The following is an 18,586-nucleotide window of genomic DNA, read 5'->3' as shown; positions in this document are numbered from 1 at the left end:
GCCTGTTGCTTCATGTCTCATCTACACTATTCTACTAATTAGAGGTTAACAAAATATTGAAAAAAAAAAAAATTTCTTAAGCAGAGCAAATTAACAATCCATTCATTGTGACAAATTATATTAGCACGATTTCTCAGCACTATAAATAGTCAACACCGCTGTATTAAATACATCTTTAATAGATTCATAAACATTGTCCAAACCATAGTTTTTGTAAATTTATAGTTCAATTATCCATTTAAAGGTATATATGCTGGTCAAACGCAATGTGAACCTATGGAGTTAAACCATGAAACACACCATCCCACTCGAGTACACAGCAAGAAATAAAAGCAAGTAAAACAAAAGGCATCAAAGATCAAGAGGAATGACAAAACACATTCAGCACTTATAACAGTATTTTCATCAATGAATAGGCTTTTTTTTCTGTCTTTTTACCATCAATTTTAGTTTCATACAAGATGAGTGTGTTCATCTCACACAAGAGGTATTACTTTCATAGAAAGAATGGAATTCCTTTGTTAACAATAAACATATTTCACTTCCAAACATCATAACTGCAGACAAGAAGCGCAACACACACATATATTAAATAACAAGTCAACTGAACCATGAAATGCCCCAATTTTTCCCTAAACAATGATTTGACTTAAATAAACACATAAAGAAATTATTTTACTGTGCTCTAATTCTGTACATCTATTTTAACATCCAGCACACAGTGCTCTAAAACTTACCCTTATGAGATTCTAAAGCAACTTGACCAAACCCCATATGTAGGGGCCAAGAGCTTAGAGACCAGCTAGTGGAAAAAAGGGAACATTAGTCAAGGGTGATCAAGTAGAAAGATCTGATCACTTGTTTTTCCTTCACTTGCACATCAGCTTCAATATTTTCCAATAATAAACACTCAGTTTCTGCAGCTCAAGATCGTCCAATAGCGAAAACGTGACAACCCTTCAGACTGTCTACCCCATCAGAAAGCATCGATGCATTTGTAAAACATAAACTGTCCTATTTAAATTGCAAATGAAGCATGCAAAGGCCTGGTTAGTGGAAAATAAAAAATAAAATGTTAAAGACCATTTGATACCACTACTCTCTCACGGGCTGCAGCCTATTTCAAGGTCGAACATACCTTCATTTTGAAAGCAAATATTTACTACACTCTTCATAACTTAATACAGATCTCTTGCTGAGGTTTACATAAAATCCTCGCATTGTGCACAAAAGGCTTGCTAAAAAGCTTTGAACGTTATTGCAATTCCGTCGTGAGTTAAGTGCAAGACGATCTGATGTTTTTCCTCTCTTGGTTGCAGCTGAAAAAGTGCGATCGGTAAGGCGTTCTGCAGCAACCAGACGATGAAAATGTCAACAGTTGGCAAATAACAAGAAAGCCCAATTACAATGAACTCCTCGGTGTACTTTTCATACAAATCCAGTCGACTATACGAGGCTGAACGCGCTAACTCTGCTGAACTGTAAATGATGAGCTGTGTCCTCACGTGGCATGGCTCATTCAGTATTCCAGTATCTACGAGATTCAGAGCTCATTTCGCACCATCTGGCAATGCATATTCAAACTGTCATACCGTCACCACATCTTAGAGGCAGTGCATGTTAATTAGTTAGTTCTAACTAAAGCCTTTGTATATAAATAATCTATGCTCTATAAATGCAAATTAGAGGTTGTAAAGAATATCTTTGTTCATTACTTTCAATTGTAAGCATATTTTTATGCCACCTTTAACCTTACACATACCCAAACAAACAGCTGCGCAGTGCGCACTCATTCCACTGGCCAAGAGGCCACTGATCGTCTTTCTAATACTGTAAACATTAGCAATAAATTCCTTCAGATCTGAAGCAGCCTAATTTATAGCAGCTAATCCAAATGATACAGATTAGAAATATTGTTATGGAGCAGCACCAGGTGTTTTAGTTTGTGGAAGTTCTGCCTACATCCCATTAATGTGACTCTGGGGTGTGTTTTGATGTTTTCTCTCTTTTTTGTGGAGTTCATGTTTCCCAGGTGGAATACGGTGGCCACTTTATTTGTCTTTAACTAGAGATGTGAGATGTTGCAGGGTACCATTTAATGGTTCCAATGGCAGGGATGACCATGTAATAGATGGGCCTTCAGGCATGGTCTATAAATTCAGGTCCTCCGGACGGATCTCAGGAATAGGCTGACGCCAGAAACAGAAGGTACTGAATTCTGGGAAACTGAAAGCTGAACTTTGTTCTTTACTCAGCAAGGGAAAGACGTGATCCACCAGCTCGCTCAATCTACTGTACCTACACACAAACAGAAAGAGAAAGAGTGTAAGACAGCTAAACAAACAAAAGCGCCCTTCGACTCTCAAGAAGACCTTGAACAAAGTTCAAGAATCAGCTCTCAACCTTCGCATCAGCATAATCTTTGACAGCTGAAGTTGACTTCAGAGTTACTTTAATGTAACTCTGCAGATCAATGTGCGCACTTACGAGGACTTGTTGCCCTTGGTTTGCTCTTGTATGAGCTCTCCTTTGGGGTTAACCGTAAAGATTCTGCAGAGTGGCACTCCAACCTCCTTGTAGGCAAAGACGTCCTGAAATAGACAGTCAGAAGATCAGACTCCAGTTGTCAACTCAGGACAATCTCTGCTGTTCTTTACACCAAGTCCACAAACAAAAATATTCTTCTATGCTAGTTTAGGACATTTTATGATGAAACCGATGCATTCGTGCCTGAATAAACATCCAATGTCTTACTCCACCCAAACATTCAAATTTATTCAGCTGGCCGGTCTATAGCAGCTGGTCATGAGCGTAGCCTGAGGGGACAGCGCTTCAAAGTTCTAAACCTCACACATAAATCTTTATGCGGACCTTTGACACTGCTGCTGAGGTCAGCATGCATTGAAAACAAAGTTAACTGCAGTCCAACTTACATTCGTTCGGTTTCCAAATGCAGCATAAAAGGGATGTTTGTTGAGCAGGAAAAGGTTCTTGATGTCAGTAAGGCATTCAATTTTGAAGATTTCTGGCTTCTTCTCAATCACCTCCCTTTGAGACAAAGAAAACATTTGGAATAAATTAAATCAACTACTTGATACTTGTATATGAATTCTGCTTCATTGTTTTAATATTATTATTATAATTCTGATTATTAAAGGGATACTTCTCCCAAAAAGGAAAATTCTGTCATTTACTCATCTTCATATACAGACCTGTTTGACTTTTTTCTCCGGAACACAAATAGATAGATATCTTGTTGGCTTATCTATTAAAATATATTTTAAAGAATGTTGGTAAACCAAACTGACTTCCACTGTATGGACAAAAAACACTTCTCTAAGGGCATTCTCAAAATATCTTCTTTTCTGTTCCACAGAAGAAAGTCATACCGGTTTGGAACAAAATGTGGTTGACCTATCACTTAATAACTATGAAGTTTGTATAATACCTGTGAAATGCAGAGAAGAGGCTACTAGGAGAGAGCATGAGGGGTCCACGGGGCAGGATAATGCCTCCGTCGTTTACCCACTGCAGATAACCTCGCGTCATGTCTGCCATGCCAATTGCCCTTGCTGAGCAGTACAGGAATTTATATCCATTCCTGGAAAACACAAGCACCCTTTTATCAAAACTAGTGTTTCAAGACTCTTAGTCGAGCTTGCTTGTGCCCTTTTAAATGTCTTCGAGGAGTGCATTTTCATGGAGTTGAGGATTAAGAATGCAAACTCACTCAGCCACGGAGTGGTAGAGTTTAGCAATGCCCTGGTGCGTCCAGTCCTTCCCAAACTGAGGCAAAATCTGCCCGAACACATCTGATCTGAAAGCACATAAACATACGGGTGAACATGGCATGTACTAGCAAACGAAAGGAGAAAAATCCTCTGGTGCATATTTGTTCTACTTAGAAGGAAGTCCAAGTCATATTCAACTGGGTTCCTAAATATAGTTTCTGACATTCTTTTTATTCTGAGAACTAATAGACTTGCGAAGAAGAGATTTTGTTTCTCAGCTTGGGCAAAACTCTGTGTCATCTTCTAATGAGGATCCTCTCCCCACTTTAGCGTTTTATCTCAGACTCTTTCTGAGTGGCATTATGAGAGAGCAAGATTTAAATTGGCTCATTACGGTGACATCCTCCTCCTAGTCCAAACCTGGTCTGGGCGCACCCCACAGTCAGCCACCCTGCTTCACAGCCTCACAGAGATGTGTCAGGCAAGCAGGTCAGAGAAATAATAAGCGGCAGTCAATCTGCCGTTTGATGTTCACCACCCACCAGCCACTGAGGGCACGAGTCTGGAGGCAGAGAGCATTCGTTTGCATAGATGCGTTTATATTACAGTCGGCTTTGCAGTAATTAAAAACCAAAGATGGCTGACCGGTATCACACTAATACTGGAGCTGTGAACTCCATCAAACAGCCAGTAAAACTCGGAGACATTGCCCGTTAAATGGCACATTGTCTTCGTCATTGTAAGCGTTAGTGGAGTGGGTTGCGATGCAAGATCATTATTAGCGGTTCATTATTTGCCACATACCCAGAGCACTTGTTTTTGATGAAATAAGCTCGGCCTTGATCTATAAACCTCTTTTGGTTCTGGCAGTAAAAAACCTGGCAGTGAATGAGTCCTTCTGCAGTAACTAATGGAAATGTTTATGCACACCTCAGCCTTTCCCCCCATTCATGACTACAGTAAACTGTTGAAAATCCACATTTGTTCTTAATTTTTATAAACAACCCAGCAAATGTTTTTCATTAATGTGATGCATGTCTGTGGAATACATACTTGGTGATGGTTCCATCAATATCTGAGATGATAACTTTGTCATCCCAGTTCCAAAGGTAGATGGTGCCTTCACAGCGGCACGTGCCCTGGTACTGTGTTGTGATGCTGAATGTCACATCGTTGGGTCCTTCCTTCAGTTTCAAACTAGCCTGTGAGTCAATACCACCTGATCAGTGCATCTCTTTAACACCACATAGCATATTTTCTATCTGTATTACCACAATTGCAACAAATTATGGGTTTAGAATTGTGACGTTATCTGTATAGTTAACTAATATTAATTAACAAATAGATACATAATCCTCTGCACCACACACTTGACTGCTGAATCCTGCAAAATATATAAATAAACATGTGCTTTAATAATTGAATAATAGAAACAAGATTAAAGATTAAAATTAATTTGACCTGACTCCTGAGACTTAATTTTGCCATGCAATCAGTTCATTTACACTACAAAGTCTTCATACATTTATAAACTCATACATTTATGAAAAGACATAAGCTTTATTTAATTGAGTAGATTTTCTATTGCATAACTTTCTCAAGCTGCCAACAGGGGGCGGTCTAGTGCAAATCAACGACACTACCCTTTCAGAATGAGTCACAGAGCTTTTCCATAAATTCCTGAAGGAAGCTTAAGGGGCAGCTTTAATCAACTGACTTACAGAGAGCAGTTGCACTACAGACCTTTGGATCTTTCAGTCAAAACCACTTGAGCAAGTGTTGAAGATGCTTATGTAAATAATAGTCACTGTGTAGAGTGACTGTTTTAGCATATAGTATGTCTACAGAACTAAATATTTCCGTCTCCTAACAAAAATGTAGACTCACAATCTGGTCGGAGGAGAGGCGCAGGGACTTGCGGTAGGAGTGAGTGGATGTGTGGGCGTGTGGTTCAGAATGGACCTTGCGCTCCATTGACGATGCGGCAGCGCTCACCTCCTTCCCCTCCTCATCGCTGGATGAGTCCCTGGTGTCCACTCTGCACTCAGAGCAAACAGGGAATCAGTGAACTAAATTTGCAACTACATCCATTCCTAATTTAGATTAAAAGAGCACCACAGAGAATGAGACAAAACAGAAAGTAAGCTGGATCGTCCTGATTCACTTCTTGTGCATTAAGGGGGGAAAAACTAGTCAACAATCAATCAGAGGAAGGGTCAAGGATAAAACTGATACTTTTATCTTTTACTTGTTTTTGTACAACTAAGCCAGTTAACATAGCTAGTCTATAACCTTCGGCTATATTCAGGGACAACAACCAGTTTCATTATTATCTGCATATATTCCATATTCTGACTCACTTGCGGGAATGACTTTCCATTGACAAAGAGGAGCTGCCATCCTCCATTTGGGACTGCTTCATTTCCAGCTTTCCAGTGCTTTCTGACTGTATAACAAGACAAAAAAAGCATTAGTACATCAAATCACACTGCCACACATTTAAAAACTGCAATAACAAATCTGTGTAAACTTGTCACCATTTACTTTTGTTGTGACATGTTGTGACTGACTACATGACCATTTCATCCTCATGCCTCCAGGTTATTACTAATAGTCTGATGAGCTGCCTGGCCTAATTCTAGGCTGTAAAATTCCACACCGCAAAGTGGTGCTAATTACAGAAGTGCCAGATGAGGGCAGCGAAGGAGCTTGATGTATGATGCCTGAATGACAGCAGAAGCTCTAGAGAGAAGATCTCAGAGGCAGCACAATTCAATCTTCTTTACAACAAAGACGTGCGCTTGTCCTTTTGTTAAGGCAATTAGGTGAATGTTGATGCTTGTGTAATCAGATCTGCTGACAGAAGTCTAAAGACTAGTGCTGAAATGCAGTGGGATTAGAAGACCAATAATTGCTTGAAGGTTTTGTTCCTACTCCCTGATTATAACTTAATAAAAACCTTTATGTTTAAATGGTATACATATCTATAGGTATTACCTGTTTAATAGTGCTGTCTGCTCTCTTTCTCCAGAACCACCAACGGCCCGATTTCTTTGGCATCCTCTCTTTCACCCAAGCTTCCTCTGTAGCCTGAACATATAATTGACAACAGCTATTTGACCTGCTAGAGTACGTCACAGCACTGCAAAATAAAACTTCTGAAGGGTTTCTGAAGTAAAAATATACTATTAGGGAGAACAAAATACCTTAGGTAAATTCTTCTGAAATGCTTGCAAACTTAAGATCAAAGGGGCAGCCAATGTCCAATTGTAATACCTAAAAAAACAAAGAACAAAAAAGGCAATTTACTTACTAATGTGAGCATTATACATATATATTTATAATATATTTTTATTTTATTTAAATTCAAACCAACCTGTTTCCCATTTTAACAACTAAATTTGGATTGTCTATGATAGCTGGATTCTCTGCAAATTCATGGTATGTGATAATATGCTCCATGAATTTTTCTAGAAACAAGCAGAAAAAGAGACATTTAAATCACAAGAATTATTTTCATTTGCAAATCTCTATGAATAAAAGCACATGCTAAATCCATTAATTATTATAATGAACAGAATTAACCACATCCACTGTTTCCACAGCAACAGCTATGATTTCCGCACCATGAATGAACACACCAGAAAGATTCAGATACCTTTCGAAATCTCTCCGTTCTCACTGAGTCCTCCACACAGAGACAGAGTGACATCAGGCAGATCACTGGCAGAGTCAGACAGACACTCAGTGCCACTGTCGGCCGCAGCACTGCCCACAGACTGTGGGGACTGAGAGCCTGAGTGCATCCCAGAATCCATCCAGTGCTTGGAGCCAGAGTCTGAATCACTGCGAATACACAACACATCAAGGTCACCTGACACCTGATAAACTTGTTATGAACTGCTCCAAGTACCGTAATCTAATCTTAAAAGCAATATACTGTAGGTCAGATGTGTGATTCGCTTTCTACCTCTTAGGAAAGTAGCGAGCAGCAACATCAGGCTCCAGAACATTCAGGTCATCCAGGTAGATGTCCTCTGGGCCCTGGTGCTGACTTCTTTTTGGGACGCCTGAACAAATTTGCAGTCAGCATTTTAGGTTTAAATCAGTAATCAGAACAGCAAGCTCTAAAGTGCTAAAACAAGCCCTCTGAACTGAGGCGGCATTATCTTGATAGAACTACATTAGATTGATTTAGGTACACAATTTTTATTTCTAGAACACATTGAATTAGGCTTGTTAAACATGAATCAGCAACTGCTTTATTTCAACTTTATCTACTCCCACACTTCCACTATCAAATAAAGATAACAGTCACTGGTAAAATCAGTTTATGGGCCGAATTTCCTTGAAAGTATGAAAGGGAGTGGTGCTTAACAGGCCCACCTTTCTTCTTGGAGGGTGAGTCAGTCTTGGGGCCAACATCCCCCATGTCTGCACCTATATGAGCAGCAGAGGCAGCAACGGGAGCAGTGGGAGCAGCAGGGAGGATGGATGAAGGAGTGGAGGTCAACATTCCACTAGGTACCATCTCCAATTCCAACTCCGTGGGAGTTTTGGGGGTCACAGGGGTGCGGGGTTCAGGCTTGACTATGGTACAGCCAGGTGCCCCTAAGGCCCGTTCTCTTTCATCCGTCTCCATGGCCTCTGAGCTGAGGATGACTCTGAAGTGAGTGTTCTCTGAAGGCGTTATGGTCACAGTCTTCGGCAGCTCCATCTTCTCTTTCTTAGAAACCTGGGAATCACATTTTTGAGAGTGGCGATGAGCAGAGATTTATTCATGACCTGTTAACTCAAAATCATAGAATAAAACAGAAAATATTTTTGCATTCTATATTCACTTATTACGTTGCCTAGGCAGAATATGCAGAATTTAGAAAAAAGATTTTTTTTTTTAATTGGGGGATGGATTTTCCAGCAGAATGGATTTAAATATGACAAAATGTGTTATTTATTAAACAAACAAACACATCTAGAACAGATAGCGATTCAGATTCTATGGAAATCTGCAGTACTTTTCATGTGAATGTTATAAATCTAAATAATATGAATTTCAAAGAAAATAAGTTTGAGACATGTAATTTACCCTGGTAGATTCTGGAAACTCTCCCCATGTCCACTGCATGTGTGACTCCATTTTGAGCAGGCTCTCTGAGGGCCGAACGACCAGTTCAGAGTCACTCTTGGGAGAAAAGGCCTCTGACATGGCATGACTGCTCAAAATATAATAACAAACAGCAACTCACATAAACTGGTAAAAACAAAAGCGAAAGTGAAAGTAAAAAAAAAAAAGTCTAAAACCATTTTTTGGTCAGTCCTCCACTGTTATAAGGATCACCATATTTTGAGGTGTGTGCGATATAACAAACCTGTTTGATGGAGACCAGTCTCCGTCAGAGTAAGGGTAGTTGTCTAAAGAATGACGAACTGTTTGTATCCTGGGTTCAACTTCTCGAACTGTATTGATTGAAGATGATCTGAAAGAAATATTTCCTTTAATCACAGATGTCCACAACATCAAATATCAGTAGGTCTGGTGCATCTGTGATTTGGTTACCTGGTGTTGGAAGCAGTGTCCTCATCAGAACTCAGTTCCATCTCAAATATGTCATCTGTTGAAGGGGTAGAGCTGATGACGGCAGGTGGGGTCAGCTCCTCTCGCCGTGGGTCGCCTTTATGCTTCTTCCTCCGTTTCTTCTTCTTCTTGGCTCCCCCTGTGCTGGCAAAAGGGGGATCAGGAGGGTCCTCAGGGTCCAGTGGATCGTCATCCAGGTTCTGACTTGGCCTGTGATCGCTTCCGATCCAAAACAGGTGACTGTCAGTGGGGATGGGGGAAGTGGCCAGGTGAGCTGGTACAATCTCCTAGAAAAAAAATAAAGACACCATTAAAGAATGGCAGATAAACAGTCTTTGCAATGCAAATGTTTTTCAAAACAAAATGCCATTTTCATACTAAAATATGAAGATGTTCGGTGCAGTGATTAGTATGAGACACAGCACCTGTAAACTAGGGGACTTACATTCTGCTCCTCAGTTTCCTGCACAAAGAAGGCTTCTCCATTATCTCCCAGCTTCATGTGAAGATCCACAGGCTCCCCGTTGATCTCTATGTCAATCTGAAGGAAGTGCAGAGGATTCTTTTAAAACAGCCTTAATATGGAATCCATCAAAAGATGTAGCCTCAAACTTTCAATAAGTTACAACTTATAACTTAAGACCTGTGCTTTTCTAATTGTATGACACCTTGATTCTAAATCAGATGTCTGACCTTTGCAATGCTCATTTATATTTTTATTTTAAAAAAAAATCTATGTAATATGTGTTTTAGATGACCTTAAAAAGCCAATATCCGTTGACATTTACCCTGTGATTCCATTCTCAACTCATGACTTTTCACTCTCCCAGAAGTACTCATCCAAACTTGGACAAAAAGAAGGTTTACTCTCCTGTCCACCCATGCAGTTTTAATCATTTGCTCACAGGAGACACAATACCCTTGGAGGAGGATCTTGCCAGTAGCCACCAAACACAATTAGTAAATATGTGCCGCTCTGAGCCACCTGACCTGCAAAGATGATCACATCACACACCTGATACTGCGACCCAGCACAACAGCAGCCTGACATCGAGCTGTTTGAGTCTCAGATGACATCCAGAGAAACATTATCCTTCAGACAGACCTCCAAGAAAATACAATTTATTCCCCTGTCTGTGTCCTGTTTTTTTCTGTTTTCTCAAAATTGTTTCTTCGGGCTCCTCTCATACCAACTTATTTAGTCTATTTGGAGGCATCTGAGCCTCAGTATCATGGTTGCTGGGTGATTTATGTAGTGTACCCAGTAACCCTGTTGGGTGCAGACACTGCAGAGTAACGGGGCAAAATATTAATGTCACTATAAATTATGACCCTGAGTAAATCTCGAACAGAGAGCTCTCTTACTTGTGTGCTTATAGACAACACAATCTGGATTTAATTTCACAGCATAGTGAGAAGAGAGGGACGGATGTTGTTGTGACACTCTTAATTTGCTGTTTTGTATCAGCAATATAGTTTATTTAGTTAAACAACACAGATCTATTTCATAATGGTGGTAAGAGAGCAAGGTCAGCTGTTATCTGCACTGTGGGTGAATGCGCTACACCACAGTCTCTGACAGAAACTCCAGTGAGAAACTGGGATTAAAAATGGCAAAACTGAGCTTGAAATACCTTTCAAAGGAAGTGAATCTCTCCAATCACAGAGGCAACCTTGACAAAACTCTCACTCCTCTTCCATTTCCTATCTCTTTTTAGTCATAGAAACCTGTTGCCATAGCGACCACTTCTTTCTAAACCTCTTCACACATCCTGTAGATAGTGAGAAATGTTCCATCCCCCATCTATTGCTGTTGCTCATGCACACTGTTAAATGTTTTATGCTAAACACTAACACATTCTGTCTGTGTACTAAAGATTATTGGAAACATCAGAATGGCTTCAATATGACCAGAATGCTTTCAAATATGTTATTTATTGTCTACAATCTTGTTATTTACTGCTGGAGATAAACACTTAGAATAGAATGCACAAATGCACGCCATTTCCTCAACAACTACAACATTTCACTGTGTTTAAATGAGAACAATTGTACACACTGCTTCCGCTCTCACAAGACAATAAATCATGATTTTCCTGTCTTTCCATTCAAGCTTTGATTTAGCCAGTCCTGTTAACGCTCAGAGCCTATAACACATGGAAAACTGTCTGTTTATATGCAGTACCCTCTGCAGGAATCTTGTCATGAACATGCCAGCACAGAAACATATTTATAGAGCTGGTACAAAGACAGTATTTTCAAATGAGCCATCACAGACAGGCACAGATGAAGGCATATTTGAAGATATCAGAATCATGAAGACTTTTGGCAGATTAAAGCTGAACTTCCTTGATTGTACGTGTGTTTGCTCTAAGATCAAGCCATTTTAGTGCAAGACAATAGTGAGTAATACTATCATAATAGATTCCAGCTTGGAAAGCAGAAAAGCAAATATTGTCCAAAGCTCAGATCAATTATATTGACAGCGACTTGTCTGTGGATTTTTCTTTTTTCTTTGTTATGTAAAGTTTCCAGAAACTCAGTTGCTTGAGAAAAAACTATATGCTTTGGACTTGTTTGATGACTCCACAATTATTTTATTTATTTTTTTAAACATCCTACAGTACTTGCACTCCAGTACTCACCACTTTCTCTTTGGAGCGCAGCACACCCAGTTTGCCGAAGCGCACATGAAAAGGGGAGCACTGGTAGGTGCCGTCCTTCTGGCGGACCACCACTACATCGATGCAGCCTGAGAGCGTGGCCTGGTTAATGCCCTTATACAGCTCCTTCATGGTCACCAGCACCTGACCTGCCAACTGCCCCACGTAATTCATGGTGTCCGCCTAAAAAAAAGAGGAACAGAAAGCAAAACACATTTAACCACAAGACAACAAACGCTGCAAAACAAGAACTTCTCTTTCTTTTTGTAAATCTTTTCCAATACTGTATTTGTACATGGCAAATGTGGCATAATCACCCCTTTACTCATGTAAAAAGTGAAAGTCTCAGTTCTCTTTGGCTGCCTGCCTATTTAAAACTGTTATCAGTAGACCTGCAGACGGCTTAATGCCGTTTCATGAGTGGTCGTCTGAATGTGCTCCAACACCACGGTCAAAAAGGTGAACATAGAGAACAAACTTATCACAAACTGTGTCATAAGGACACAGGATGAGCTAAGAATTTTGTTTTTCTGACATACTTTGAATGTAAATATCAATGTACATTTCCGTTGAATTGCTGCTGGCATACTTCCAGTACCTGTTTAACGAGTATAAAAGACCTGGTCTGGGTCTGGAACTGACTAGCATGTTTATCCATGACAATGATTTAATTGTAAATAAAACTATTTTAAATTATATAAAAAAAAAATCATGTCTAAATTTAAGGTTAATGCCTAGGGTACGAGGCGACACGCTAAATTAATTCCCAGTAGATTGTGTTAGTGAAGTTCACAGAAACACTATTTCTGGAATGTATTATTATGCTAATGACGAAGAGTGATTCTGATTTAACAACATGGCTCATTTTAGTTGTTATGAGGTCTAACGATGTGAAAATAGGCTAGTTTTTAAAAACAAAACAAAAAAAACATCAGATCAAGGAAATCACAAGATGAAATACTATCACAGCTTGTATAAATGCCTGGGGGGTTGGTGAAAGGCAAATAACTAAAGTAGAGCATTCTCTCCAACCATAGGGGCAGCCAGAAAGGTCTTAACAGACTTTGCACCCATGGCTAACCTACTTTATCTTTGGCACAACAGTCACTATTAACATAAACCCTATAAAGCAGGTTTCTGCACACATGAAAGAAAAGGGATGTGCAAAAAGCTGAGCACAGCATAAGAGTAAATAACACTTGGCCTAATAGGAAGTGCACTTAAAGTAAAATGTATAACATGCTGCACATTATGTACCGACATTTTTTACAGTAGAGCATGCTTTCAAATGGTAGACTCTAATATTTCAGAGTATGCTCAAAACAGTACCTTATGTGTTGTATAGAGGTAAAAGTGGCCATACGGGGCAGAAAATAAGTTGTACTAAATAGACAATTTATTAATTTAACCTTATGAAATACTGTTCAAACATTTGGAGTCGGTAAGATATTTTTATGTTTTTATGTACCAATAATAATAACAACATTTGATCAAAAACACAATAAAAATAGTAAAATTTTAAAATATTATTACAATTCAAAATAACTATTTTAATACATTTAAAATTTTAATGTATTCCTGTTATGGAAAAGCTGAATTTTAGCAGGCATTACTCCAGCCTTCAGTGTCACATAATCCTTGAAAAATCATAAAAAAGGCTGATTTTGTGCTCAAGAAATATTTCCTATTATTATCATCATCAATGTAAACAGTTATGCTGCTTAATATTTTTGTGGAAATAGTAACATATTTTCAGTATTCTAATGAATAGAAAGTACAATTTATTTAAAATATTTTTTTCATAGTATTGTAAATGTATTTATGGTCACTTTTAATTAATATAATGCATCCTTGCTGAATAAAAGTATTAATATCTTTAAAAACAAAATCTTATTGACCCCAAATATTTAAAGGGTAGTGAAAACATTTGTTGAAAAGGGAAATTGATTGACAAACATTTTTGATTCTGCAAAACAGAACAATTGACCCAGTCTCACAATGTATTTGCAGGGTAATTTATAGAGGACACTGTGAGCATGGATCATAGCTGTGACACTAATATCAGCTATCTATCTCCACATATCTAAATATCTGATTCTCAGAAAACAGCCTTAAATCAACTGAACAGAACAACAAACACCCATAGTCAAGTTGAGTCTAAGACTTACTGTGAAAAGTTAGGTGCAAAACTTCTGTCACTTAAAACTTTTAATTGCTCCAACACACCATATGACACTGAACTGGACATAGTTAAAACAACTATTAAAAGATCATTATGTAATACCAATATCTTTTTATAACTATACTTTTTGAATAATTTCATATCCTAAACATAACAAGCTCATAATGTAAGCCCAGAAGTTTTTGAAGGCTGTGAATGTTTTAGAATTTAAACAAATAAAGGCTGAAAGACTAACACAACACAATTCATTTCATTCAATAATTTTATTGTCAAAAACTGTAACTACTCTAGCAACATTATTTGTAAAATCCATTCGGATAGAAATTAATCTTCAGTCACTTGCAAATAGCATTACGCTAAAAACAAACATAAATCTTAGACTAAATATTAATTAGCTGGAAATCAAAAACTCCACTTATTCCAAAAGATTTGAAATTATCTTTTTTTCCCTCCGGTTTTAACTTCAAAACTTAAACAGGAATAAATATCATAAAAATACAGGTGTGTCAATCTGTTTAAAAACAAACTGTTTACTTCACCTGAAAAAAAAAAAAAATAAAAAAAAGTTTTAGGGCAATTACTTGACCTAAAACACTCTCATGTCATTAGGCATAATCAGTGCATGATAAATGCGCACATAAATGCACTCAATGTGCAGTCATTTTGGGTGATAATTGCTGATCAGATAATTAAAGCTTAGCTGGACTCTTTACTCCACACCCAGCCAGTTATGAATGATATGTCTCATTTGCATTTCTCACTCACCCATGACGCCCTAAGGGATGAGGACTCATCTGGCTCACTGTTGTCCTCAGTGCAGCTGCCAGAGAGTTCTGGTTTTTCCCTAGGATGGAGTCTTTTCATCACCGTTTACCTCAAGAGTTTCTTCCCTTACAAAGAATCCATTTACCTCTGTCACCCTAAACACTATGTCAGGTGGCCCACCTACCTGGTTTGAATGACTGAACTTCTAGGATCTTCTCATAAACATAAACTACTGTAACCTTTCTGACAGTCCATACACTTGAATAACAGAAGCTGAATTTTAGTTTCGTCAAATCACGTCATATTAGAGAAGGCCTGAGAAATCAACCAATTAGGTACAAGAACCTACTCTCTCTATCCAATGAGGTAAGAGTAAGGGGTCAGCAGTTCTGCAACAGATAAGACTTGTTTCCGGCGAGGGGGCCGGTGGGGCTGACCACTGATAAGGGCCTTGAAAAAGGGAGCTGGAGGAAAACAGTAGTTGTATTGCACCCGTCTTTGCAATCACATGAGGAAAACATCATCCATGCTGATTCTGACAAACATTCGACTTACTTTAGTTAATGATTCAACTCAGCGGCATGGGAGCTCACAGAGACACAATAATGAAACTGATCTCATTCCAATTCTGAGTCTAAACTAGGACTGCACTGATATTAAAATTCAGCTCGATACTTTTCATGTTATGGCTAACAATTAATTAAATGAAAATATTATAAATATATCAATTTTGTCAAAAGTAAATAAACAAAATAAAAATAAAATCCATAGTTTTATATGCTACAACCAAACTTATTCATCACAGCATTTAAATGTACAGTATCAAGATGGAGAACTTAATTTTGAGATCTACTTAAAATAAAGTCATTATTAATATAGAAACTAAAGTCATGATTAACAGAGAAGAGACCCCTGGGCGCTAGTTAGTCTTTAATATAAATCTCTGGTTAGAGAATAGTTATAGGTATAAAACAAACGGGTTTCTGCAAGTGTGGTCTGAAATGGAGCTGGTTAAACATACAATATAAGGTATAAATGGTTATGTTGAAAATAATAACTATTTGTAGGCTTAAGATTAACACAGTATGTAATAAACAAGATTTACAATACTGCATCAAAACTAAAAGGCATGACGAATAATTCATGTAACAAAATAAAGAATAATCTAAATATGTAATCTATATAATCTATTATCTTACACTACACATCCATGTGAAATGCAAAAACATGGATAAAGGAACAATTTCTTTAATTAAAAAAATAAAAGTTTATTACACAGATTTCAGCTGAGTAAACAAGTAATTAAAATCTAAAAACCAATAATCGACCAATAGCCAATGTGATGCAAATATATCTTACATCCTGAATAGTCTCTATTGATTTACAATTTAGTCAAATAAAGCACTCTAACCTAAGATGTCCAAAGGTTTGTATGTTCACCTGCTCTGTTTAACTGACAAACAATACCTAGACTGGATGCAAATTGGTCTGTGTACCTGTGGTCTCCAGGAACGCCTCTAATTACATAGGGCACGTGTATTAGTTAGGTACATCATGTTACTGTATCAGTCCTGCTGTTCATTAGGGAAATATCAGGTGTAGTACGAAATGTCTGTTATTTGCCATGACAGGCCAAGTAAGCAAAGGCTGTTGACCTTTAAGGATGCAGTGCTATTGCACAGTCATATCTGGCTGTACACAAACACAATAACAGTTAATCTTTAGCTAGACTCTCTGTTATTATGAAGCAAAGTGATCTCCACAATAAACAAGCAAACAAAAACTTGCACGAACTTAAGGCTATTGGGTGGGGATATCAAAATTATTACTGTGCTGCTGACACAAAGGTTGCAAGTTAAGACGTGACCAGGGAAAAACAGTTAAAAAGTCATTTAAAAAAAAAAAAATCACAATAATTTGATATCACCCCTGTGACTTTGAGCAGCACACTTCAGCCCATTCTACTAGTTTTAATGGTCAAATGATGTAGTAGGAGTTATTTTTGGATGGAGCATTTACTAAATGGCACCTAACTTTTAGGTTCAACCACCTGCTTTGCTTTACATTTTTAGTGCTTTGCTGTGTCATGAGATGTGGTGCCGGCATGGAGTCGGTCTTGCATAACATAACAAGGTTCACTTTCATAACATAAAAAAGGTGATTCGGTTCAAGTTCAGTTACAAAGGGCAATCAGGTCAGCTGAAATATACTGTCTTATGAATTCTCTCGCTATAAAAGAGTTATAAAGCCAATATAATTTTAAATATATACACTATACCACAATTCTGTTCCTCAATTTTTTACACGCCCTTGAGGTTTAAGGTTTCATTTTCAATTCTTTGACATTCAGTAGTAAACAACATGACTTGGTATGGTACCAAGGATATATGAGAACAGCAAAGTCATGCTAAGATTGTCAATGGTTATACTACATAACTCTAAGCTATAAAGGGTAACCTAATATGGATGCAGAGAAAAGTTAGCACGGTGTCTGCATTTAAAGTCTCACTAATACTTAGTTAAAATCAAAAGTGCTTTTGCTCGCAGTTGTAAACAAGTTCAGTCAAGTTTGCCTGTTCAGCTGTTTTTATCAGCCCTAGTGCTCACTAATACAACAGTATGAGCCTGTCATTGCTTAACAGCCCTCGTTGTTTGTAGCAGTTATTACAGCAAAATAGTTTTGTAATCGTTCTTATTGAGAAGTCTAAAAATCGCATTCACTTACACACTTACTTAGTGCTCAGTGTTCAAAATTCCAGTTGGTCAATGCAATGACATAATGCTGTTGTTCAGTGAAATTGTCGTATTTTGCATTTAACTCAGAATATAAGTGACATTTTATCTCAAAATGTAGCTTTAACCAATTCTAAATAAATAATGAATAAATATATAACATAAATAAAAGAAAGACATGTCTTGTTTGGTTTTAACGAGATATTCGGTTACAGAGAATGGTTACGTTAGCTCGACTAGCCAACCGGCTAAACTGACATTTACATCTCTATAGTCAAATTACAACATGTTTATGTCATTAAAATACATGTTATATACGTTTATATGGTATATTTGACCAAAATGGTTAACTCAGAAATGGTCTCGTGTAATGTTTACCTTTCAGTTGCTGTTGTTGTTTCGAAATTGGACGTTATGTCGCCGTCTGCTTGTCCGCTGCTCTCTCGCGCCGACGTTATTCATTCATTTCTGAACGAGCACGGCTGACGGCACCGAATATTTACACCTCTCAGCGCCGACCGGATCCCTCCTGTTTTTCTCGTGTATCATAACAGTGGGCAGTTTTTCAGAGGGTCACATCAATGTTACGACCACCGCGAACCGGTCAGGAAGCGGCTCACACAGTGGCGGCGGGTGGCCGTGACGTGACGTGACGCGACGCAGGCACTTCAAAAAGAGGCCTCTCACGTGACTCGCCAAAGCAGAATTCCCCCGTGCGCAGTCTAGAACTCACGAGATAACCACCACAACCACTTCCTTTTAGGAGTTTGTTTGTGATTGTTTTGTTCAGTTATTATTAAGCAAACAACCGGTTTAATTTACGAATCCTGACTGACATGTGCTCAGCCTCATATTCATGCACTTGAAGCATGTTTAGGGCAGTTCCAGGGCACTCCAGGTTGTGCAGGTTTTCTAGTTATTTTATTGCATTGCATTG

The 18,586-nt window shown here is 38.2% G+C and overlaps 1 protein-coding gene across 2 annotated transcripts; it reads right to left on the bottom strand.

The window, feature by feature from the left end:
* Window positions 1-159: 159 nt before the first annotated feature.
* Window positions 160-18,303, bottom strand: lpin2 (lipin 2). Of its 2 annotated transcripts, none has more exons than XM_056267472.1 (20): window positions 18,028-18,303; window positions 11,952-12,152; window positions 9,752-9,847; window positions 9,289-9,593; window positions 9,101-9,208; window positions 8,818-8,944; window positions 8,118-8,466; window positions 7,702-7,801; window positions 7,390-7,577; window positions 7,108-7,201; window positions 6,938-7,007; window positions 6,729-6,821; window positions 6,092-6,177; window positions 5,619-5,769; window positions 4,785-4,933; window positions 3,731-3,817; window positions 3,449-3,601; window positions 2,934-3,048; window positions 2,488-2,591; window positions 160-2,298 (listed from the first exon to the last, which is right to left on the bottom strand). In XM_056267472.1, the coding sequence occupies exons 2-20, from the start codon at window positions 12,141-12,143 to the stop codon at window positions 2,151-2,153; spliced, it is 2,715 nt and encodes a 904-aa protein (XP_056123447.1). In that variant the 5' UTR covers window positions 12,144-12,152; window positions 18,028-18,303; the 3' UTR covers window positions 160-2,150. The 2 variants fall into 2 exon arrangements, with proteins under 2 accessions (XP_056123447.1, XP_056123446.1); XM_056267471.1 differs by lacking the exon at window positions 18,028-18,303 and adding an exon at window positions 14,917-15,150.
* Between the last annotated feature and the right edge of the window lie 283 nt (window positions 18,304-18,586).

This window comes from Rhinichthys klamathensis, unplaced genomic scaffold, assembly GCF_029890125.1.
Source record: "Rhinichthys klamathensis goyatoka isolate OS25496 unplaced genomic scaffold, OSU_Roscu_1.1 h1tg000261l_1, whole genome shotgun sequence".
Lineage (NCBI taxonomy): Eukaryota > Metazoa > Chordata > Actinopteri > Cypriniformes > Leuciscidae > Rhinichthys > Rhinichthys klamathensis.
Note: the sequence above shows the minus strand (reverse complement) of the source record. Positions and strands in the feature narration are given on the sequence as shown.

Excerpts from the sequence above, each read along its gene's own strand:
- lpin2 (XM_056267471.1), bottom strand. The coding sequence starts at position 15,015 with ATGAAAAGACTCCATCCTAGGGAAAAACCAGAACTCTCTGGCAGCTGC. Across the intron at positions 7,578-7,701 it reads GCTCGCTACTTTCCTAAGAG|TGATTCAGACTCTGGCTCCA; the intron begins GTAGAAAGCGAA and ends GTGTATTCGCAG. Across the intron at positions 3,818-4,784 it reads ATTGATGGAACCATCACCAA|ATCAGATGTGTTCGGGCAGA; the intron begins GTATGTATTCCA and ends ATGTGCTTTCAG.